This window comes from Porites lutea, chromosome 3 (genome assembly GCF_958299795.1).
Source record: "Porites lutea chromosome 3, jaPorLute2.1, whole genome shotgun sequence".
Classification (NCBI taxonomy): domain Eukaryota; kingdom Metazoa; phylum Cnidaria; class Anthozoa; order Scleractinia; family Poritidae; genus Porites; species Porites lutea.
Window position 1 is genome coordinate 26735946 of NC_133203.1, and position 22999 is coordinate 26758944.

Here is a 22999-nt window from a genome sequence, read left to right on the forward strand (position 1 = left end):
AATTAACAAGACGTGTACTTAGGATGGGTTATGTCACGCTATTTGCTATCGTTTGTCTTTGCATCAATTGAATTCTAAAAGTGACGGTCTAGATTTGGTATTTCAGACTATATTTTATAGGCATTGAAACTGGTTTCTGTCGTCTGTTTGTACGAACGGCAAGGCTGTACGTGGATTGAAACTTAGTTTTGATGTTGCCTGCGTAGCAAGCGTTTCCGTAGCAAGCGTTTCGTTTCCACCCCGACAGTGATTTAGTTCTTCTTTTGCGTAGGTTTTTGCTAACAAGGTGAAGTTTTAGTAAGCCATGATGAGATTGTGACTTGTTGTGTTGATCAAGAACGAGCTGACCTGTGCAAGTCTGAGTCCCCATTAAAGTTGTGTTTTCAATAATCTTCGTTTGTGTGCGAAGCGCACTTGTCCCCTGTACAGACACAACACTGAAAAAAAATGATAATAAACCTTCAAGCTCTCAATTTTCTCATTGCAGCAAGCGTGGGCTCATTATCCTGCATGTGTATTTTTTTTTTTCAGGAGAATGTTATTTTAGGCAGTGACTACCCGTTTCCTCTCGGAGAACATCATCCAGGAAAACTCATCGAGGATGTGTACAAAGACGACCTGGAACTTAGGGTAACAGAACAATCGCATTCAGTTTCACAGTTTTTTTGTTTTTTTTTTTTTTTGCCATTGATAAGACGCCGCCGTCGTCGTCGTTGCTTAAACTCCCTCTTATTGTGATCCAGAAATTTTGCTACCATGGTAACGGGAGATATGTCCAGGATCGATCTTGTTAGCAAAAATTTGCTCGCCAATTTTCTTCGCAATTGTCGCAAAAGAAATAATTGAGAAAAAATTATGTCAGAAAATCACTTACAAATATCGCAAAAATCGCAAAAATAACAAATCTAACAAGAATCAAGACTTGGAAACAAAAGAAGCCAAGAAGAACCCCGAAATGTCCGCAAAAATCGCAAAAAGTAACAAAGACATTTTTTTGCTAGCTGAAAACGCTCGGCTTCTTTTCTTTCTAAGTCTGGAATTTTGTTACATTTGTTATTTTTGCGATATTTGCGATATTTGTCATGCGTGTTTTTAGCTAGCATTAAAAATCCTTGTTACTTTTGCGATTTTTGCGATATTCGCGGACATTTCGGGGCCCTCCTTGGCTGCTTCTCTTTCTAAGTCTTGATTCTTGTTAGATTTGTTATTTTTGCTATTTCTGCTACATTTGTTACTCAATCTTTTCACTTAGCAAGGAAATTTCCCGTTACTTTTGCGATTTTTGAGAAATTTGCAGACTTCACGAAGCCCTTCTTGGACTTTTCTCTTTGTAAAAGTAGAATTTTGAAAAAATTGTTATTCCTGCTATTTTTGCCATATTTGCACCGTAATTTTTAGGGAGTTATTATAACTCCAAAAATGGAGTAAAAAGTTTAGGTACAGGATAACCCCCTTTTTGGGGTTATTTTAACTCCTAGTTTAACTCCGAATTTGGGGTCATTTTTACTCCTGAAAAAGAGTTCTTTTTACTCCCAGTCTGGAGTTAAAATTACTCCGAAATGGGGTTACTTGTACTCCTTACATGGGTTGTTTTTACTCTTTTTGGAGTTAATTTAACTCTGAAAGTGGAGTAAACATTTTAGGTACAGGATAACTCCTTTTTTGGGGTTATTTTAACTCCTCAATATCTGGGGTCACTTTTACTCCTGAAAAAGAGTTCTTTAAACTCCTTTTTGGAGTTAAAATAACTCCACGAAAAATAACTCCACTGTAAGGAGTTAAATTAGCCCCACTAGAGGAGTTATTATAACTCCCTGAAAATTACAGTGTGTTACTCAATCTTTTCACATAGCAAGAAAAATTCTTCTTACTTTTGCGACATTTGCTATTTCTTCTATACTTTTCTGATAGCAGTTTTCTTTATCTTTTTTGCTAAAATTGCGAAAACAATTTGCTAGCAAAATTTTGCTAACAAGATCGATCCTGGACATAAGTGTGGTAACGTGACGTCACACTTCTCCTCTCTATAAACATTGGTATCGCTTGATTACAATGGAACCTCGATGACGTTCGCTAAAACGAGGTTTGGTTATATCGAGGTTCTTTTCCATACATTATACTGAAATTGGGGCAGAAAAAATCGTTCATTATACCGAGGACTTCGTTATATCGAAAGAGAAAGAGAAATATGCCTCACCCCTCTCCCCAGGTTTTGACTTTTGTCCCAATTCGCTCATTCTCATCCCTTTGAATCCCACATAATCCCCACCCCCCCCCCCCCCCCGCCAATTCTCTTTTTAAGAGGTTTAGTCCTACCCTGCTTTATTAGATTGTTCTACATGTACTTGGCAATTCAACAGTTATTCAACAAATATTAGCGGAGATCGAACAAAATGGTTCTCAATTAATTCCCTGTTATTTTGGAAAATAGGTGGAGTAATTGCTAGGGGGGTGTATTTGCCCATCATCAAATCTCCCGTTCATCATTCGATTCACAGTCCCCTAATTTTCCGTAAGATCGTCGGGCGTTTACGGGCGGCAATCTTGGATAGGTAAAGCCCCACGCCCGCTCCCTCGGTTCATGTTTATTAGATAACCGTCCGTTCCGGTAAGCTAGCGCACTATCCTGTCGATCTTACGAAGAAAGAGGGGACTGTAAATAGTCTAACTTCAGATAAAAACCTTTTAATTCAAACTCCATCTGTTGTTGTAGGATAAATTGTTAGGCGGAAATGCTCTAAGATTTCTTGGATTGAAAAGGTCGCAGTTTGACGAAGACCCTGGGGATACAGTGGAAAGCTAATAGTGCAGAGGACTGAATAATTAAATGTTTTTCTGTTAGTTATAGAATGAAGTAACTTTTAAAAGTAAACAGACTATTATGTCTATAAATGCATTTAGACGGAGGTTATTTAAAATGTCCTCTGTTTTTCGGCATCTTGGTGTCTTCCTTTTTTAAAAGAGCCTTACCGAAGGAAACAAGTCTAAACTGTGTTAATTATTGAAACAAGTTTTTATTTATTGGTAACTATTCTTGTACTTTATTTTAATGACTATGATATACTTGTGAATACGTTATTTAAAGCGGTTAAGGATGGCTTTACAGTAAAAGTACAGTTAAAAAATACTTATTTATATTCAAGTGCAGAACGCAGTTGATGTTAAGCGCATTGTTACTCGATTAGCCTTCTTTCAGTGAAGGTCAGTCTCGATCCTCAAACGGAAGTCATAAAGCAATTAACTACAGTGGAACCCTGTTAATGTTACCACCGTTGGGCCATAAAATCCTAGTCGTAAAAATGAGGTGGTCGCATTAACGGGTGATTTTCGAAAAAAATAAAAATTAAAATAAGCCTGATTTCTACGTTTGAATCGAGAGAATGTGGTCGTAATAACGAGGTGGTCGTATGGCGGGGCTCCACTATGTTGCTATTAAAATTAATGAACAGGCGAGCCTGTACCCTAAAATAATTCATGCCAGAACGTACGGAAAAATCATAGCGTGAAAAGCGGCTTAAAGCCCTTCAGTTACAAGAGCAAGTTTTCTTCAATAAGGAAAACTTCCTCCACCGTTGCTGCGTAAGCCCGATTATGTAACGTGCTACTTGACTCACAATTTTGTTTCGCACGGGAAGGAAGCTACCTCTAACATAGATGTCTCGCAATTGTTTTGCAGCAAGTATGGGTTGCAAAAAGGAAGGTCACGTTCCACATTATGGAACGACGCCTGCTACAGCAAAAATAAGAACAAAGACGTTGCGCTCTCTTTTTGACTGACTCTATAGATCATAATGGCCGGGGATGAGGGGGGGGGGGGGGGCTTCTCAACTAAGTTTTATATGGGGAGGCTCCGCCCCGAGGTCCAAAAGGTCCAACCCCTTAACCCTTTTACGTACCATTTTTGACAGAAAAGATACCCTTTCCTGTACTTTCCATTGACAAATGGTGCCTCTTTCAACATACCTCGTTTAGAACTTTACATCCCTTTTTTTGCTACCATAAATGCTAAATATAAAACAGGAAAATCACGAAACCAGAGCGTTTTCTCGAGTTTTTAACATCTGTAAGCCCTGCTACGTCTGAGTGTACGCTTTTTTATGAAAGTAGTGTTCTTTTAGCTGTAGTGGCCAAGAATTTAGGAACTGAGTGAAAAGACGGGGACGATCGATTCAGCGCGAGATGAAAGGAATGAAGTCTCTGCAAAGACGAGTTACCGGAAACCCTGAAAATAATATTGTTTACTATCAGAAGCATATACATGTAGTAATTTAGAGATAAATTCTTCTATTGAAATATCATTCAGCTCTGTAACCGCTCTATGCATGTCACGTTGTACACGAATGCACTTGTTACATAAATTTAGCGCGTCAGTGAAGAACAGTTTACTCTTTTTCCTCTGGATCGGAAAATCTAAACCAATGCCCTGAAACATCGTAAACTGCCGCTTACTCCCCACTGTTAAAAACGCGTCCCCCAAAAAAGTCCCACAATGCACTTGATCGACAAACATCTCGATACAGTCTCCTACGCAACCCCAAAGTGGCGAATAAGCGCCTTCACTTATAAGGGACTGTGCAATAATAATTATCAGGAGGGGGGGGGCTGAAAAACTAGAGGGGGGGGGGGCATTACATAAAATTGCTGCCAAGATAGGGGGGCTCAAAGTAAAATCACTCATTTGACGGAGGAGGGGGCCTTAAGTTGTATTTGAAATGTAAATAAAATTAAATGCAATAAAAGATTCTCAATACAGGCATCATGATAGACTGTAACAAATATCAACACAAACAGCTGTTAAACGATTATTGAAAATATTCCATCCAGTGTCTCCTCAAATAACAAGTACTTGAGACGACCCATACGATATCACGCTGATCACATAGCCTTCAAAACCTTTTCATTATGATAGACAGTTTAAATGGAGGTTTCGCTGTACGCAACCCTTACGTTCAAAATATGCCATAATCATAGATATCTATCGCAATTAAGAATCATCCACCCTTTCCCCTCAACTGCTACCTGTACGCCTAGCAAACATATCAAACGCACTCTCCTAAGCTCCAATTACTCCTAGTACTAACATAAGTTTAATTTTAATTTCAGTGGCCGTAACATTGCCAAATGAGACATGAAGTGATACGTCTTAAGCGTGCAAAGATATAGCTCAGCAAAGTTGCAAAAAATAACAGACGTTTGTACGTGGAGGGTGGGGAGGGGCGGAGCAAGTTTGCGCCCGGCCACCACCATACCAACGTGTGTAAAATTTCGCGACATTGAGGAGCTATATCTTAGGGGTGATGAATGGTCCATGAAACTTTTTAACTGCTCGCAAAATTTTACCTTTGCTCGATTTGCTCGCAAAATTTAAACGAGTGCTCGCTTGCTCGTGCTCCCCAAATTTTTGCAGTTGTTCGCATGATCGCTTTCTTGTCAGTATTGCTCGGAATTTTCTAAATCCTTCATGTTTGGGTTAAAGTAACTGTAATTCTTAATTCCTATAAATATGGCTATCAAGTTCAGTGTAAATGCACGCGATAAATGACAACGATAAATAATAAATTGGCTAATCTAGCTATATATGGTTACAAAGAGAAGATATTGTTACCTTGAGTTCTTCTGAGTTTCTCTACCGCTCTACTCACTGGGCTTTAATTAGGCCGTGTTTTCGATAAAAACGGTTTGGAAGCTTTAGGATTCTTCCAGAAGAGGCTGTTCTGACACGAGGATCTTGTTTCTATATAAGAAGTGCTCGCTGCTGGCGAGCTGTACTCTCTAAACTGCTCGCCGTGTGCTCGCAAAGCAAATTTTTTTATCTCTGCTCGTGCTCGCAAAAGAAAATTAGAGCCCTTATTTAGCCGCAATAAAAAGCTTTACGCTTTAAAAGACTGAGGTCGTACAAAATGCTCTTGCATCAGAGGGCAAATCCTGCCGACCATAAAACCACAGTAAATCGATATATGTGCCATGACCTCTCAGTGGGAAACAAACGGCTAAAATCACATTTGCTCAGTCAACATGTAGAACCTTCCAGAGCATAATCAAACCTGAGACTACTAAGCACTAACTCTTCAGAGAAAGACGTACTTTCGTAGAAAACATAAGAATATTCAACTTACGCTTTCGAGCGAGAGGCTACCCGAACAACCTAACAGATAAAACACTCTCGGAAGTCAAATTCTCTCACAGAGAAAAAAGCTCTAAAAGAAAATACAAGAGTGCAAAAGAACCTCCGATTATTTCTTATAAAAGAGGCAGTTCATTAAGAGATACAATGGTTAAAGCCAAACGGTAGTTAATCTCTTTAACGCTACATGTAGAAAAGCAATTACATTCATGCGACACGTTTGCGGGATCTGTGAATGGCCTGTCACTATTTATTTACCATGTTGATATTTTTGGACAGAGCCCCTTCCTGCTGCGTGGGAAACTTTCACGTCCACGACAAAGACTACCAGAACACATGTACGTTCTTCAACAATATCTACTACAATATTCGAGCCTACACCATCTCCTTCAGGGAAATACCAACCAGTCCATGTAGAAACCTACTAACGCTTCTCAATCAGAGAACGGAATATTCGCATGGCCAAAAAACAGAAAAATAGACATGCAAAGAAACACAACCTACATCAGGATCGACAAATCAGATACTTATTGGCCAATTTCACTGGGCCAATCAGAGAACGCTATTTTCGATCCAACACTCTGTTAGACACTGGTATAAAACCTGTAAACACTGCCTGCACAAACACCACTCAGTTACTCCGAATAGCAGCAACTGACGAGTTCCGCTATAGGAACGAAACCGGTCTTGCTTAAGAATCTCAGAGAAAAACACCAAAGTACAGAGAGATTGCCTGATCACAAAGTGGCAACAACAAAGCAGTCTAAGGACTGTTAACCTATTTCAAAACAAGCTATTACCACTGGAAGAACTACACGCACCAGTCAAAAGACTCACACGTCTATCTTTAGAAAAACACGAGGCTGGAGTTTACTGAGTCACACTGCAATTCTCCACAGTTGATGTAGCTTCAGTTTAAGCTGCACTTCATTCTTAAAATCTTGGATCTGTAAAACACTATCCGTGACAATTTAACATTCTGCAAAGAGAACTTACGAGCTGGGCCCAGCATGATACAACATTGCAGAAAAACATCTCATTCACGGACTAGAGAAAATCGCTTAGTTATTCAGATCTATAAGGCACTTTGGAGAAAATTAGAGCCCTTATTTAGCCGCAATAAAAAGCTTTACGCTTTAAAAGACTGAGGTCGTACAAAATGCTCTTGCATCAAAGGGCAAATCCTGCCGACCATAAAACCACAGTAAATCGATATATGTGCCATGACCTCTCAGTGGGAAACAAACGGCTAAAATCACATTTGCTCAGTCAACATGTAGAGCCTTCCAGAGCATAATCAAACCTGAGACTACTAAGCACTAACTCTTCAGAGAAAGACGTACTTTCGTAGAAAACATAAGAATATTCAACTTACGCTTTCGAGCGAGAGGCTACCCGAACAACCTAACAGATAAAACACTCTCGGAAGTCAAATTCTCTCACAGAGAAAAAAGCTCTAAAAGAAAATACAAGAGTGCAAAAGAACCTCCGATTATTTCTTATAAAAGAGGCAGTTCATTAAGAGATACAATGGTTAAAGCCAAACGGTAGTTAATCTCTTTAACGCTACATGTAGAAAAGCAATTACATTCATGCGACACGTTTGCGGGATCTGTGAATGGCCTGTCACTATTTATTTACCATGCTCGCAACTGACCATTCGTCACCCCTTATCCTCGTTAGTTTTCAACAAATCCGACTTTTAGACTTGGCAATTTTTCTAAAAGGTGTTCTGTTCTTTCCATTGGTTTCTTTAGCTTGTCCATGTCAAAAGTTGAAAATAACGCGGAATAGTTTATCCTGAATTGAAAGAGGTATCCTTCTGGGCCTCCCTGTATAAGTTGTTATAGGAAGCCCCCCCTGTCCCCCCCCCGGGCATCAAGGTATAAGATATGGGATTTTAAAAATAAACACACTAACACTAGACACGTTAACGCTTGCTTAGCTGGAGCTTAATAGAGCCGCTACTTTTACTGATATAACACAGCCAACTTGGATTGAAAGCAAAGTTAAATTTTTGGCTTTTTTGCGCACTAAAAAGGAAAAGGCATCGCATACCGTTAGAAACGATAGCATGTATAAAACTTGCTTTTAAAAGTTGCTTTTGAAAAATTTATGGCCTGTGATTAATTTTTGGAATGTTCACCTTTGACCCTGTTTCAGTACCCTGAAGCAGGCTTATGAACAGAGAATAAGAAGATGCAAAAAAATTGCCATAAAAGGAAAAAGAAACAAGCAAAAACAAACAAACAAACAATATACCGGAACAGCTTAGGATTTACTTAAAATATTTGCTATAAAATGATGAGCACTTAGCACTGATTTCAGAAAACGCTGTGTCCTCGCTTAACTCTCTCCGCCATGGTTCAGTATTTCGCTGTTTTTCTGATTCTCTCTTTTTCTGATGGTTCACTGGTAACAACCACCTCACCTCAGCAACAAAACGCCTCAAAGTTAAAAGATTTATGCCAGGTAAGAAATGCATAAAGATATACAAAGGAGTACTGCGCCGTAGATTAAGTACACCCAGAAATTGTTTTACTAGTCTCATGCACGTCGTTATGATCATTTACTAAATAGTACCCGTTAAAAGTGTATGGCAGTTTATTTAAAAGTCCTCGCTTCAGCATGATCTTTCCTCGAAAACCTGAAGCCTGTCCATTGTTAACTGTCAATTTTCTCTGATTCCATCCAACTCCATTCGAGGCGTGATGACGCTTTAAATAGGATTATGATGTCCAAGGTCCATTCCGTGCCTCGATAACAAGGCAGACGGCCGGCAGGTACAGACTTTGTTCATTTTGGTGTGGAATCATTGTTTGCGAGGTAGCTACAAGCTAGTATGAACGGAATTATCCTTTCATTTCCGAAAGAGAATTAACCTAAGTAAAAATGACATGCATAAATTCTTAGAGACAAGGTCCTAAAACTGGTATGGATTTTAGAGCCCAAGTTTTGGTCTGAAATAGAGCCAGGATTTGGAGAACCGGGCGGCACATCCCTACCAAGAATTCCCAGGAGTACTACACCCCCCCCCCCCCCAACCCCCGAGTTATTATATTAAGATCCCGTGTCGTCTTCGTCTCTCTGCTAATTACAAATCATCTTTACTTTCAGCGATCTATGCTGGGTTTCCCTGGTATTCCAGGATCAAATGGTATACCGGGAGTGCCGGGCGTCCCTGGGCCACAGGGACCCCAGGGAAGGGAAGGTGTAAAAGGACAAATTGGAGATAAAGGATCACAAGGAATGCCGGGTCCAAGAGGAGACAGAGGGCGCGAAGGACTCCCTGGGAAGAGTGGACCCCTAGGAATTAAGGGAATGAAGGGTCAACAGGGACTTCTGGGAATGAAAGGAGAGCGAGGTATTATGGGAATGAAAGGAGAGCGAGGCATTGTGGGAAATCAAGGAAGAAAAGGAGACAAAGGAGAATGCGCCAAAGCAAGTCAAACAAGTGTAGTACCACAAACCAACTGGAAACAATGTGTGTGGAGATCACTTAGCAATACTGACAACGGAAAGATTAAGGTAATCAGAATAAGAATCATTAATAACACACTCCAAAGAAGATTAATTCCTGTCTAAATCAAAATAATTCAAAGAAGAACGTTTCCCCTCTTACCCACCGTTTTCCAACACTTACATAAATAACTAAGTTACATTTCCCTCTACTATGGTTCTTTTTGAACGAAAAGAGGAAAACCATCGTGCGTAATAAATTAATTCTTGACCATATGGCGGGGGACAACAAACATTTAAACTATTACAGAGTTTTTAAAAAGCAATCTTAACTGGAGTAGTTAGTATCAGTCATTACACACGGTTGCTCGCCTTCCTACAATATGTTTCATTTGTTTGATTGCATTCCAGGACTGTGCGTTTAACAAACTGCAGTCTAATTCAGCGCTCAGAGTCTCATTCCAGGGAAACATGAGGGTCCAGGGTAATAATGTCGAGTGCAATCGCTGGTATTTCAAGTTCAATGGAAATGAATGCAGTGGACCAATGACGATTGAGGCTGTTGTTTACAACAACTGGCGGTCATCTGTGAACAACCCTAATCTGCTGCATCATCGGTCATTTGAGGGATACTGTGAAAACATTCCACAAGGCACGGTTAGAGTGGAATTATGGGTAGGACGGTGTAGTGGCACGACCCTGGGTGACGCTTACACTGGGTATATATCAGTGTCCCGGATAATGATTGAAGAGGTGTCTGGGCCCCAGTCCTAATAGGGAGTGTCCAATATTCTTTGTCTCTGTTTTACATTCCTAAGAAAAGCATTTAGAAATATAGAAAATGTAAAGCACACAGTGCAGTAGTATTATTTTTGATCATTTGAATTGAATTTATTTTTAGCTAAGGTGGCTACAGTCGCCGTCTTGCTAGATTATGTCTTCCGATGCGGGATTTGCGGCTTTTTTTTTTTTTTTTCGTTTGCTGTTTGTTTGTTTGCCGTTTTTGTTTGACTTGAAGAGTAATGGATGCACAATAAAACAGTATAGCTTCAGGTTACCCGTCAGTATTACAAATCTGTCAGAGTGGAATTATTCAGTAGGACATTGTAGTGGCTACACCTTGGGTGATGCTTACATTGGGTGGAGTTTAGTGTCCCGGATAATGATTTGTTTCAATTTCCTTAGAATAGCATTCTTCAAATATAGACTGTAAAACGCAAGGTTCAAAAGTATTGTTTTTGGTTATATTCTTTTTAGCCCTTTGTGGCTACTTTCATGGTATTAGATTGTCAATAGTAAACTCTGATAACAGTATCAAAATTGTGTATTATTATGTTGACATATTAGTCCTTTTCATGCACTTTTGTGCAGCAGTTCTTTTGTTTTGTCGCGCAGCGCTTTTCTAGTTCCTTTGTGGGGAGACACCTTTCGTGACGACACAATAATCGTCTGAGCGCGAAATAAATTGGTCCCCCATGCAGCCGTTTTGTCCTGTCACACAAAGATCCTCGCCGTTGCGTGACGAGACAAGAATGACTGTTATGGAGAGCGATTGACAGTTGGCTATGCTTTTTTTAGGCGATACATTATGGAAGAAAAATATTTATCAATACAGCATATATTTCCGGGGAACTCATTATCTTTTGGGTTAGCAAGTAGGACATCAGATTGTCGTTCATTTCCTGAAGTTTATAAATATGTAGTCAAATTAAAGGCTGTGATATAATCCTTCATCTCAGCGGAAGAATTTACGGACAGCTGCTGAAAAAAAAAAAAACACGATTTAATTAGATATTGCTTTAATTAAAACTTTTATCAATGCACGATTCCAGGAGCTGATTACTCGACGATTCCCAGTTTGTGGCTAACCACTTCGAGGTAAAACCATTATTAAAATCGAATAAGAATTTTTGAGGAGAAAAAACGTACCTTGTAAAATTTATAACAGTTATCTGGAAAGATGAATATGATTATTGGATAACTTGATTATCTCTTGCATGCGTGCCAGCTTTCGAAAGGGGAGGGAAGTAACTTTAAGTTTTGCGGTTGCGAAAAGAAAGCCTGAAAAAAAAAAAAAACAAATAAAAAAAAAAACACGCTTGCACGGGAATCGAACCCTTGGTCTCTGCGATACCAGTGCAGCGCTCCAACAAACGACGATATTTTGCAATGATAATAGGCAAGGCTGAAGAAGCTAGAGAATAGACCCGTGAGACACTCCAACAAATGAAGATATTTGTGATAATAGGGTTCAATAAGTTTTTATCATTCTATATACAGTCGAAGGACTGTTCGCAACTTCTTCCGTTCTTCCTTAAGAGCTAGAGGCGACCAATTTATGGTCACGACCAGCATCATGCATCTTATACAGTCAGTAGAACCGCGATAACTGACTCGGATAAATAACAATTATTTACCGAAGTGGGGGTGGCTTGTAGTGGCGATTGACCGAGGCCGGGAAACGGCGAGGTGAATATCCACTACTAGCCACCGACACTGAGGAGAATAATTGTTTTAGTATATAATAAAACAGTGACATAATTGAGCACAAAAATGATGATTTTTAACTCATTTACTGTTGCCAACGATTACAGTTTTGGCGGCGATGACCGAACGGCCGCGGTCGTCGCTTTTTCTTAGCGACAAATAAAAGCTTGATTAGCTTGACGAGCTTGCATAGCTTGCTTGATTAGTTGTGAAATTTCTTAGTTTGTTACGGCAGCAAACCGGGAAGGAGTTTTGCTTGCAACTTACGCGAGTTTGGCGTCGGTCCCTCGGAGGAACTGGAGGTGAATCAGTGAATAGTGCAGGATATTCACTGATTGAGTAGCCAATCAGAGTGCGCGAAAAACACTATCCACTATTTTAGTATATACTAACTAGAATTATTCGCTAACTCGAACTAAATTTTCTCTTCCTTGATCAAAACGTTACTGAAATTTACCCGGATAACTCAAATTCCCCGCTAAGTAGAACTGGTTTTCGTTTCCCTTGGGAGTTCGAGTTGCTTGGGTTAGACTGTATTAACAACCATTGCACCCCTTAACAGGCAACATGCATGGGTGGATATTCTCTACTCACTTTTCGGGTAACGTCAGTGGAGTTGAGATGTAGATGAGTTATGGGGATGAGCCTGAATACATTACATGGCAATTATTTGAAGGTGAAGAAAACCTAGGGGGTATGAAGACGCGCATGAACGGGATACCACAAATTCAAGCGCCTTGCCCTTTAATGACGCAGGTTTGGGAGATCAAGTGAGAAAAGGAGAAGTGGAGATATGTTGCGATGATTTCAACAAAATTTATTCGTTTCTCGTTTGATAAACTCGCTCGTACTCACAAGATCGCTCGCTCTTTTTCTCCTCGTGTTCTAGTGCCAAAACCGGTCCTGACCGGTTCGGCTTACGTCACACACGCACCACAGGAACCCCATTTCGGGTCCGACACTCTCCCCCTATTTGATACACGCAAGTGGAGCAAATATAATCACACAGCTCCATGCTTATATAACAGCAACAGTTTTAAAGAGTTCTAATAGTTCGTGACTCCGCAAGTCACTGAATCAGTTCTCGCAAGAGGAGCAAATCGAACATACAGCTCCATGGGCTTAACAGTTCTAACAGATTTAACAGTTCTAACAGATTTAACAGTTCTAACAGTTCATGACCCCACTCGTCCCTGGGTCTGTTCACTTGTTCTCTTGCTCTGCAATCTCTCTGATCCGCTTCGCCGCAGCTACAGCAGCCCGCCTAGGGGCGAACTCTCTGGCTCGAGGATTAAGCTGCACCGAATTTCTCAACTGTGTGTCCCGTACGTCGCACGACAGCTCCATTGGACATAGCTGTTGGATTGCTCGCTCCAAGTAGGACTTCCCCGCTCTCAACCTCGCTGCTCGGACGACGCCGTCACGCCCCTTGATGAGTTTCACTACAACTCCAATGTTCCACTTTCCACGGTTGCGCTCCTCACTCTGAATTAGCACCACATCTCCAACTTTCAGTGTCAGCACCTTGGTCTTGTGTTTGAGATTGTGTCTCTCCCTCAAACTTCTGATGTATTCTGTAGTCCACCTTGACCACAGAATGTCCTTGCAGCGACGGAGGTATCTTGTCCTCTTACGTAGCTCCACATCCTCCACTGACTCTGCATCCTCCTCTGGCAGGAGGTTAGGTAGCCCGTGCATCATGACGTTTGGCGTTAGCACCGGAAGTTCAACATCATCTTCAACATAGGATAACGGGCGGTTATTGACGGCCACCTCCACCTCAAGCACAACTTCTTCAAGCTCTCCGAATGTCAGGTACGCTCGTCCCATAGATTTGTAAAATGACTGTTTCACAACTCCAACCAACCGTTCAAATTGACCGCCCCACCATGGGGCTCTGGCGAGGTTAAACTGCCAAAGGATGTTGTGGTGGGCCAGATAGTCTTGCAATTTCTCCTCCCTCATAACACTCTTGAGCCACCTGGATGCAGCCACAAAACTTCTTCCATTGTCCGAATAAATCTTCGTAGGCCTCCCCCGTCTCGCAATGAAATGTTTCAAACACCTGATGAAACCAGCAGTGGTCTGGTCAGTTAGTAACTCTAAATGGACCGCTCTCGTTAGACTGCATGCGAACAGTAAAATGTATGCCTTGCCTTCTTTCTTCTTCGAAATCTTGTAAGTTATGGGCCCGGCGTAGTCCACCCCTACTACTTGGAACGGAAATGTCCCCTCTGTACGATCCACTGGTAAGTTTCCAGGCGGTGGATTTTGGAGCTTTGTCACATGGAACTTCTTACACCCATAGCAGTGGTTAACCACGTTCTTCGCCAGTTGCCGGAGACGGGGAATCCAATACTCTTGTCTCACATGCGCCATCGTTAGGCCGACTCCCCCGTGTAGCGTCAAGATGTGGGCGTCTTGCACCATTTTTTCTGATAAGACTACCCTGGGTGGCAAATACACCGGATAATGTCCTTGAATTCTTCCTCTGCACACATAGATTCCTTGGTCATTCTTCTGAAGGTTGAGCCTTTCTTGGTCTCCCAGAAACTTGTCTGTTACACTGTGTCTCTGCTGCTCCCGCCTTATCCACCACTTGACCTGTATCTCCGTCTCAGCTGTTGTCAAGGGTCCGCTTACTCGGTTCCACTTCTTGCTCCGGCAATTTTGAAGGAATCTCATGACCCATGCACTGATTCTGATCGTTCGCCAGAAGGTATGCCTTTCCAGCACTTCATCGAAGTCGTCCCTCGCCTCCACTGCCACTGCAAACACCTCCTTAGTAAGCTTAGCTTCTGCTTCCGTTTCTTTGTTAGGCTCTGTCACTACGTCTCCCGGCCACTCCTCTGGCTTGGACAACCATTGTGGTCCCGGCAACCACACATTACACAGCTGATCTGCCTTGCAGCCTCTGCTTCCTATGTCGGCTGGGTTGTGTTTGGAGTCGACATGTCTCCATTCAATGTAATCTTTGTCGTTGATCTTGCGGACTCTGTTGGCCACAAACTGTTTGTAAGTACCTCCCCCCTTGATCCAGTGGAGTGCGACAGTACTGTCACTCCACCCATGGACTGACTTGATTGGATATCCTTCAAGTGCGACTCTCACGTTCTCCACAAGGTTAGCGGCCATGTAAGCGGACACAAGTTCCAATCTTGGAATTGTAAGATTCTTCTTTGCTAATCTTGACTTTGCTGCTATTAAGCCCTTGCTCACCCCGGAGGCTTGCGTAATCACTGCATAGACGGCCGCTGATGTACCAACTCCACTTGTGTCACCGAATACATGCAACTGGACTCCTTCGATCGGCTCCTTGAACCTTGGTATGCTCCGCAGTACTTCAACCTTGTTGGGGAGGCTCCTCACAAACTTCAGCCACTCTTGTCCAATTCTGTCTGACAGTTTCTCATCCCACGGTAGTCGACTGTCGCATACTTCGCGGTATAGAAGCTTTCCCACTAATGTTGTGGGCGACGCTACACCAAGCGGGTCGTACACCGCAGCTAAGAATCGTAGCATTCCTCTCTTAGTGTTATCAACAGGTTCCTCAGGGAAAGTCACTGCAATTGTGTCCTCTCTCTTGTTCCACGGCAAACCTAATATCTTGGATTCACCTTCCTTAACTCCCAACTGTTGCTTTGCGTAACTCTGCTGTTCATCAACAGGCACCCCATTCTCACCGTCTAGCTGAGGCTCGTGCACCGGAACAACATTCTCACTCTCTAGCTGAGGCTCGTTGGAGTTCCACTTGTGCATGGCAAACTTAGCATCCCCAAACACTGATATGATCGTCTTCTTCAGGTCCTGAACCTCTTCTTTGGTGTTGCCCCCCGTGATGACGTCATCAACGTATAGACTCCTCAAGATCTCGTCTACCTCCACTGGGTATTTCTCTCTTAGGCTTTGCAAGTGCAACTTTAGTGTTCCCGCCAACAAGAATGGCGACTGGACCAACCCGAAGAGCGCTCGCGTGAATCTCAAGGCTTCAATAACTGAAGGGTCCTTGTTCTTGAGCCAGTGGAAACGTAGTGCATCCCGGTCTTCAGGTCTTATGCGTACTTGTAAGAAGGCTTGTTTGATGTCAGCTGCTAAGGCTACTGGCTTTAGGCGATTTCGCACAAGAACGTTCCACAACAGATTCTGCAAGGGAGGCCCCGTTTCTAAGCACTCGTTTAACGACGGACTATCTTCACTTGGCTTAGCCGATGCGTCAAATACAATTCTGAGTTTTGTGGTCACGGCAGTTTCCTTTTTCACAGGTTTGTGAGGGATGTAAAATACTCTCTCGTTTGGCTCGTCTACAACTCTCTCAACTATCCCTTCAGTGAGTTGCTCTTGGATGATCTCATCGTACTTGTCTATCAGACCAGGCTCTCTCTGCAACTTCCTCACTAGACCTTGTAGTCTCCTGATACTTCCGCGTTCGTTCGATTGCAGGTGATCGTGACCCGGCTTCCATAGCAAACCCGATTCGTACCAACCTTCGTCACTTCGGTTCAGTTGCTCAGAGAATTCGGCAAACACGTTTTGCTGGTCTGCTTCTGGTCTATCTGCGAGTCCTAAAACATCTAAAGAGCAGAGTTGTTCGTAGTCCGCTGCCGATGTTTTCGTCAAATAAACGTTGGATAGCGCGGCTTCTCTCCCTGTGGACATCATCGTCCACCCCAGCATAGTGAACTCAGCAATGGGCTCAGACGGCTGACCAATTCTAGGTTTCGTCTCAGTTTTGATCCTTGAGTACTCGCTGGCGCCGAGTATTACATGAATGGGTAACTCACTCTTCTTGTCATCGTCATCCATGACCACTCCCTGCAGGTGACGATACTTGCTGATCAGTTCTCCATAATTCGGATTTGGGACTGTGAGTAGAACACCCTTGTCCACCTTATTGATCTTCGTCATCATCTCAAACTTCCCATCAACACTTTTAACCGTTACTGAATACCCTTGTACCTTTTGAACTGTTGAGCAAAGCATCATGTCAATCTGTCTATGTTCGATATGAGTTGGTCGCTTGTTAAGCCGTTCAATCAGAGCCGCTGACGCATAAGAACTACCCGCACCTGTGTCTAGTAATGCTCTGCATTTGATCCCATCGACGAACACCACTACCACCGGATAAATAACAGAACCCTCACCAGTTGCCAACATCATTTGACTGTTGCTAGGCAGCCTGTCACAAATAGACGTGTGATGTCTGCCACCGCAATGTTGACAAGTGTACTTGCTGTGGCACTCCCGTGCTTGATGTCTTGTTCCTGTACAGTTGAAGCATAGTTTCTTGTCACTCAAGATCTGCCTGCGCTGGTGCAAGCCAGGGACTTTCTTGCACTGGGTGGAGCTGTGATCCTCGCCATTACAATAGATGCAGTTACGCCCCACCTTCGCACTCTCATCTTTGGTCTGGTAAGCAGGATTTTTCCTTGCTTGGAAGCGATTTCGCGGGTCACGGTTCGGAGGATAACGACTTCGCAGGTCAGGCTTTGGCGGTTCAGGTTTAAGGTTTTCGCTGACAATAGGGTTACGGTCACACCACTTCCTCAGGGATTCGATTAGCTCTGCAAATCCCCACTCTTGCCAGTTATCGTCTAGACGTACCAGATCCGCTCTGATTCCAGGTAATTTATCAAGCGTCGCACGCACAAACCCTCCTATTTCGTTAACCTTGCCCATGGTCTCTAGCACTTGTATGTGACTTGTTAGCTTCTCGTAGAAATCATGGATTTTTGCTGGGTGTCCACCATGAACTGTGGATAATCCAATTATGCATTGCATATGTGCGTTTGCTACCTCACTGGGTTTACCATACTTGGTTTTCAATATAGCTTTGGCCCTTTCGTAACCCTCCGTCGTGAAAGGGAGTCCGTCAATGGACGCGCGGGCACTGGGTACTAGTAACTCCTTCAGGTAAGAAAACTTAGCAACTTGAGTTAGTTTAGCCTTGTCGATTTCAGTTTCGAATTGATTCCAAAACCTCATCCAATCCAGGAAAGTCCCTTGAAATTTAGTTATCTCCAGTTTTGGCAATTTCGCTCCGACACTGCTCAAATTCCCAGATTCCTCCGTGGATGCCTTCGCCGTTTTCTCAAGACTCGCTCGCGCTTCGTGTTTAGCCTTTTCAAGCTGGATCTTTTCCTCCAAATTCCGTTTCCGTTTCTCTTCCTCGCGTTTTTCCTCTTCGATTGATCTAATACCGGCAGCTACATATTCCACTTCTTTAAGAATTCCCTCAAATTTACTGATTTGGCTTTCTAAAGTTTCGGTCCAAAGTCTGACCTCTACAGGGTCATTCCCACTTTCAATACGCAACTCCTGAACTTCCAATTTGAGCTGATGTGTTTTGTCAATAACGTGCTCCAATGCGCTTCCATGCCTCTCAATTGTCTTCAGGTCTCCGGTCTCGATTACTTTCGCTGTATCTCCCGCTGTAAATTCAAGCATTTTCAGTTTACCTTGAATCTTCTCCTGCATTGTTTTGATTTCGCCTTCGGCGCTCATGTTGTTGACTTCGGTGTTTCTTCGCTGTGTTTACATGTAAAATTCCTCTCGTCGCTCACTTCTCGCCGCTCGCTGTTACTTTCTCGAATCACAGGTGTCCTGGCAGGGTCGCCACCTTTTGTTGCGATGATTTCAACAAAATTTATTCGTTTCTCGTTTGATAAACTCGCTCGTACTCACAAGATCGCTCGCTCTTTTTCTCCTCGTGTTCTAGTGCCAAAACCGGTCCTGACCGGTTCGGCTTACGTCACACACGCACCACAGGAACCCCATTTCGGGTCCGACAGATACAACGTTCTGCATGTTGATATTATTCAGCATTTTAATAGTGAGCTTGAGCAAAGACATTTTGAACCGGACGCACATCCTCCGAAAGTGCGTTTTTTTGCATTATTGGACAGTATTCTGCCGAGCAGTATGATGCCCAAATTTTCGGGGAAAGCGTTCTATTAAGACTATTAGTGAAAGAAATTTGGGTTTCATGACATAATAAGAAAGATAAAGGTCTCACATCCTATTGACGTACGTCGAATGTCTTTGCTTGAGCTCCTTATTAAAAGAAGAAATGAAGGCACAATGTTGAGCCAAAATCAAAGAGGAAAAAAAAAAAATGTACGGTCGGCACCATATCCGAATGCTAATGCCAATGGTCGGAAAGAATGTCAGGAACTTTGCATCGGCTCTAAAAAAAATTCTGAAGTAGGAACATAAACAGAACGTCTATTCGCGTCGGCGGTTTTAAAAAATAACGAGTAAAAAATACAAAGCAATAGTAAGTCCTGTTTTAAGCTCACCACCGACCTCAACTAACCAACAACCGTTTCCGAAACGTAACGACAATAACAATTTGCATTTTCACTTTTTATCTAAAATAAAGGATGTTATCACTCACGTTCAATGTTTCGTTTTTATGAATTTTAAAAACAAGCTCGCCAAAAAAAAACAAAACATAAACACACTATGAATCAATTCTGGTTTGGCGACAACCAATGCTTTTTGCGTTGTTACTCGTTGTTTAATTATGTCGTTTATATGTCGTTTTCTCTTCTCTGGCTTAAAATCAGTAGTTAAATGAAACGTTACAGTCTTTGCACACCAAAAGAATTAAAACAAAACAGCTATCATTTATTAGTACTGACAGTTTTAGTCTTTCTGTTTACTCGATAACAGTCCAGTAAACTATAAATGAACTGGTAGGCCGCTAAGACAGTCGTTGATTTTTCATTCTTGTATATTATGATTTGATGTTCACAGTTCATCCGATCAGGCCCCGGTTGTTCAGAAGATGGATAGTGCTATCCACCGGATAAATCACTGCCCAGTGGATAAGTAGTACAAAGACCAATTGCATTATCTACTGGGTAGTGATTTATCCAGTGGATAGCGCTATCCACCTTTTGAACAACTGGCCCCAGGTCTTTAAAAGAATTAACGCGGTTTACTTGCCTCGCCAATACAAGGAAGCCGCTGTTTAAGGAATCCGGGAATGTCTGGAGAGATAATCAGAATGCCGTTTCTTTAAACGTACTTCAATTTCTTTAAAAAAAAGTTTCAATTAAACGAGAAGGCCAGCAAAAGTTTTATTCAAAGGTACTTCCCTTTACCATTTCAAATCAAAACAACGAACAAACCTATTAAAGACAAAAGAATCAATTTTATCAGTTATAGTGACGTTAGTATTTTCTGATTGGCTGACGTCTCCTCTATTGTTCTGTTCCCTGTATATTTGCGATACCACCCGGATGGTTTAGGCGGATCAGTAAAACCACCACAAACTTACCTTCCCAACACCTCAAGAAGGCAATATACAATCTCACTCGCTCTCGCTCAATATCAAGCACCAACCTGCATAGTTATGCATGAGTAGCTTTCTATAATTACATCTTTATGCACATCCGATGTAAGGCAGGCGCGGATCCACACCGGTTTCCACCGTTTTACAGAAATCGGTCACATTTGTCATACTAAATATATTTTTAATAATAAAAAACACTTTCCAAGTTGAAATCCTGTCTGAATGACTCGGAAACCCTGGAAAGGGGATTTTAAGAAGTCAAAATCCACTGAAACTTCCTGAGGGAACCCGCCCGCGGAACCGGCAAGAAGCTTGCGCCTTCGGCGCTCGTTTAGGAAATCGGTCAGTATTTATCCTAGATCCGCGCCTGTAAGGCTTGCATCTGATTAACCCACGTAAAACCAGCGCACCACAAACTTCTCTTGCCAACACCTAAGATAGCAAAATACAATCTCATGCTAATTCTCAAGCACCAACTAACATAGTTATGCAGATGTTGCTTTAACAAATTTTTATATCAAGCCATTTTTCGGTAAAAAGGAAGCTGAAAACCTTGCATTGCGTGACCAAGAGCTCTGCGTGGCGGGGCACTTGTTTGCTGAGGAGATAAACACAGAGTCGGATTTGGTTGGAGAAAATTTGGCCACCAAAGGTGACGAACTTTATTTTCAAGGTCTGCCAATATATAGTAAACTAAATATCTCTTCAGCAAAGGTGGGGGGAAAAACCGCCACCCACTAAGACAAGAAAGAGAAACAAACTAGGAATTAATTCGCAGGCAAGCGGAAGGGGAGGTGGTGGAAAATGCTGAAAATTGGTTCAAACCAGCGATGTGAACAACGTGATGATGAGCGATCGAAAGGGGGCGAGCACATGGAAAGGCTCCCCTAAGAATGATATAGTCCGGAACGCCCTAAATTCTGATTGGCTGGAAATAAGATAGGCTTGGAACCTGCCGCCTTGGCCTGCAAACCATTATTAAATGCCTTGCCATAAAATCCCATTATGATGTCGTCATAACGGTGTCTTTTAATTATCATAATCAAGCATCACTTAATTGCGCTGCGTTATTTTAAAGTCGTGGAATTACCAAACCCGTAACTGTTATACTGTTTCGTAAAACGGTGAAATTTTTTGTGACTAGAAACTCCACAATTCGACAACAGCGAGCGTGCTACCACGTAGGGCTGAAAACCTCTCATTTACCCCAAGATTCTCGATCAAGAGTACCTTAAGCTTACGTGGCTAGCTCTAAATGCTGGCTCCCTAGAGTATTTACTGATAACCCTAGCTATCTAGCTATCTAACATACGTTACAGAAAGAAATCTGGTTACTTTGTCTTCACGCTTTTGTTCACCACTAAGGTTACCCATATAAGAAGGTACCTTTATCAACCTTAATTTTCTGGATTAAGGCCGTTGCCATGGTAACATCGCATCCTTAGACAGGCAGTAACTTTGTCATTTTTGATCATTTTTTCTTAACATTTCTAATTTCCCTCGAAGGAGAAAAAAAAAAAAAAAGAACATGGGGTCGTTAAGACGGTTTTGCCAATGCTTTGAAATTTGTAATTTTTCTTAATAGAAGAATTTAGCTCTTACAGATTTTAACAACAAGGACAACAACAACAAGACAGTATAAAGTTACTGCAGCTGTTTAGAAATGAGGCGATCTAAAAAGCGTACATCACGTCCTCTGCTGCATGACGGACGACAATTGTTTTCATCAAGGGTCTAATCTGTGACTCAAAAGTTATTTTTCTTTTCGCGAAAACATTTTCTAGTGTGTCTTTTGTTCGTTGAAGGTTTTTTGAAACAAGAAAAAGTACAAGGATGTTGGCTCGTTGATCGGAAAGGTTCCTTCAGGATGCAAGTACTAATAGGATACCTTTTATCTCCTATGTTTTTTTAAGCACTGATAGATCAAGAGTCGGTTAAACAACACTGCCTGTGTAATCTTGTATTAAAGTCACTTCTAGAATTTCTTAAAACAAATCAAATGTAACAGAAATGAAGTGGCCGAAGAGCTCCGCTGGTGAAAACATTCTTCAGTGTTTGTTCAGGACTTGGCTTGATCTTTCAGATCTTTTTACTGACCGTGAACCAACAGCTAGAAACAGCAACATTGCTTCCTTCAGGAGTAGTGTACTTACTTCTTTGTTTTCTTTGTTAAGTTTCCATTCACCATTTACTTCGACGATTTTACGATTGTCTACTTTTGAAGCGAAAGAATTTATGTCTTTGAAAAAATTCTGCTTTGTTTATGGACCTTTATCATCGCATACAATTTACTCTTATGGAGATCGATAGTTTCAGATAAGTGACTTGAAACTGGTGTAACGTTGTCTCCTCTCATAAATGCTTGACCTACACTAACCAAACTTTTGGACAATGGGCTTCAACAGAAAATTAATAAAGTTTTTTAAGGGAATATTTCGAAACTGAGAGGCCATGTTTGTTACATTTTTGCGTGGAAGTCGCCGGGGATTTTAAAGCTCGCGCCATACTAGTGCTCAGGCTGCGCATGGCCAATTCTTACTCTAGGGAGCCACCTCAGTAAGTACCCTAAAGTAACTTGATAAAACCGCATTATTTGATAGGAGAGAGCTGTTGTGCTAACTTAGGAAATCACT

At 41.9% G+C, this 22999-nt stretch overlaps 3 protein-coding genes across 4 annotated transcripts in view; 2 read left to right on the forward strand and 1 right to left on the reverse strand.

Annotated features, from left to right (window-relative positions):
- Window positions 1-22999, forward strand: part of LOC140930802 (2-amino-3-carboxymuconate-6-semialdehyde decarboxylase-like) — a 116730-nt gene that overhangs the window by 11625 nt on the left and 82106 nt on the right. Inside the window, exons 12-13 of one of the 2 annotated variants that reach the window (XR_012164887.1) lie at window positions 532-630; window positions 2714-3399. Coding sequence is in view for 1 of the 2 variants with exons in the window: in XM_073380516.1 (XP_073236617.1) it covers window positions 532-630; window positions 2714-2803 (189 nt within the window). In the remaining variant the exon portion in view is untranslated. Of the gene's footprint in view, window positions 1-531; window positions 631-2713; window positions 3510-22999 lie in introns of those variants that run through there. The other variant, XM_073380516.1, reaches the window with a different exon arrangement.
- On the forward strand, window positions 9246-10602 carry LOC140930822 (collagen triple helix repeat-containing protein 1-like). The gene is made up of 2 exons (XM_073380534.1): window positions 9246-9652; window positions 9995-10602. The coding sequence occupies exons 1-2, from the start codon at window positions 9248-9250 to the stop codon at window positions 10355-10357; spliced, it is 768 nt and encodes a 255-aa protein (XP_073236635.1). The 5' UTR covers window positions 9246-9247; the 3' UTR covers window positions 10358-10602.
- Window positions 13274-18571, reverse strand: LOC140932061 (uncharacterized). The gene has a single exon (XM_073381723.1). It carries the CDS (start codon window positions 18569-18571, stop codon window positions 13274-13276), a length of 5298 nt encoding a protein of 1765 aa, XP_073237824.1.

Coding starts and splice junctions, on each gene's coding strand:
- LOC140930822 (XM_073380534.1), top strand. CDS start 9,248: ATGCTGGGTTTCCCTGGTATTCCAGGATCAAATGGTATACCGGGAGTG. Junction 9,653..9,994: donor CTGACAACGGAAAGATTAAG/GTAATCAGAATA, acceptor ATTGCATTCCAG/GACTGTGCGTTTAACAAACT.
- LOC140932061 (XM_073381723.1), bottom strand. CDS start 18,571: ATGAGCGCCGAAGGCGAAATCAAAACAATGCAGGAGAAGATTCAAGGT.